Source organism: Lottia gigantea, assembly GCF_000327385.1.
Source record: "Lottia gigantea unplaced genomic scaffold LOTGIsca_43, whole genome shotgun sequence".
NCBI lineage: Eukaryota > Metazoa > Mollusca > Gastropoda > Lottiidae > Lottia > Lottia gigantea.
In genome coordinates, this window is record NW_008709504.1 from 651,699 (window position 1) to 652,999 (window position 1,301).

The 1,301-nt window shown below is 39.8% G+C and overlaps 1 protein-coding gene across 1 annotated transcript in view; it reads left to right on the top strand.

Moving 5' to 3' along the window:
* Positions 1 to 33: 33 nt before the first annotated feature.
* LOTGIDRAFT_164044 (hypothetical protein) overlaps positions 34 to 1,301 on the top strand; it is a gene marked incomplete at both ends in the record, with an annotated part of 3,746 nt that continues 2,478 nt past the window's right edge. Inside the window, 2 exons of the mRNA XM_009060541.1 lie at positions 34 to 595; positions 646 to 1,217. Of these exons, the coding sequence (XP_009058789.1) occupies positions 34 to 595; positions 646 to 1,217 (1,134 nt within the window). The remainder of the gene's footprint in view (positions 596 to 645; positions 1,218 to 1,301) is intronic.

A 1,301-nucleotide genomic window follows, 5' to 3' on the forward strand; every position in this document is an offset into this window, starting at 1 on the left:
AACGAAAGAGAAGAAAGAAAGATATCTTCGATCATGGCTTCAATGATGCGTAATGATTCCTGTCCCTGTGCTCCTGATGAATTACAACAACTGTTTACCGTTCCTGACACTCAAACAGCCGTTACCAAAGTAACCAAAGTCCGCAAATATCCACTGACCAGCGATTTGAACCATGATGGTCCCTTGGAATTTTTGATTCCTAATTCAAGTACAGATTTCATCGACTTGGCCAACATTAGTTTGTACCTGAAGTTGAAAGTAGTCAAAGAGGATGGGACGAATGTCGGTGCGAATAAAAAAGTCGGACCCGTCAACAATTTCTTTCACTCTTTGTTTAAAGATGTGAAAATGCGCCTAGGAAAAGATTCCGACATGTTGGTGACTGCATCCTTACCCAATTATCCCTACAGAGCTTACTTGGAAAATTTGCTGAGTTTTGGTCGTGGGGCCAAAAACAACCAACTCAATCAACAAGTCATGTGGGAGAAAGACACGGCAGGCCAATTAGATAGTACACAAGCCGTTCAAACTGGTGCTGGTGATACCATCGTACCCGTTGTTAACCATGGTTTGGGAGAAAGAAGAAAAAAGATGGGTGAAAAAGACTACATGTAGATTTGTGTTTACAAGATCGTTATTTAATAGATGGTGTGGATGTTCGCATCCAATTGGAAAGACAACAACCAAAATTTTATTTGATGTGGAACGAAAACAACGAAGCATACAAAGTGGAATTGATCAAAGCCTATTTGGAAGTACCTTTTGTTACGCTGGCACCATCAACCTACACACGAATTGCTGAACAACTACAATCGAACAACGCCAAATATCCACTCAAACGAGTAGTCGTCAAAGACATCAGCATACCCAGTCGTCGACGTTTTCACGTTTTGGATAATTTATTCATCAACGAAGTCTTGCCTAAACGTCTCATTTTGGGTTTGGTGGAGAACGATTCTTACGACGGCAATTCCATCAAGAATCCATTCAAGTTCCATCATCATCGATTAGAATACATCAAACTGATGAAAAATGGCGATGTGGTGGAAGAATATTTCATGGATTTTCCAAACAAACAAGCCACAACACCATATTTAGATTTGAAAAGAGTAGGAATACTCAACAGCAAAGAAGATTTGGATATGTCTTACAACGACTATATTAAAGGCTACACTCTTTTTGGTTTTGATTTAACCAATGACCACGGAGCAGATCAAGTCAATTTTCACCCCAAGTCGTCTGGAAGTTTGTCTTTGGAATTGAGATTCGAAAACGCTCCACAGAATCCACTTAATTGCTAT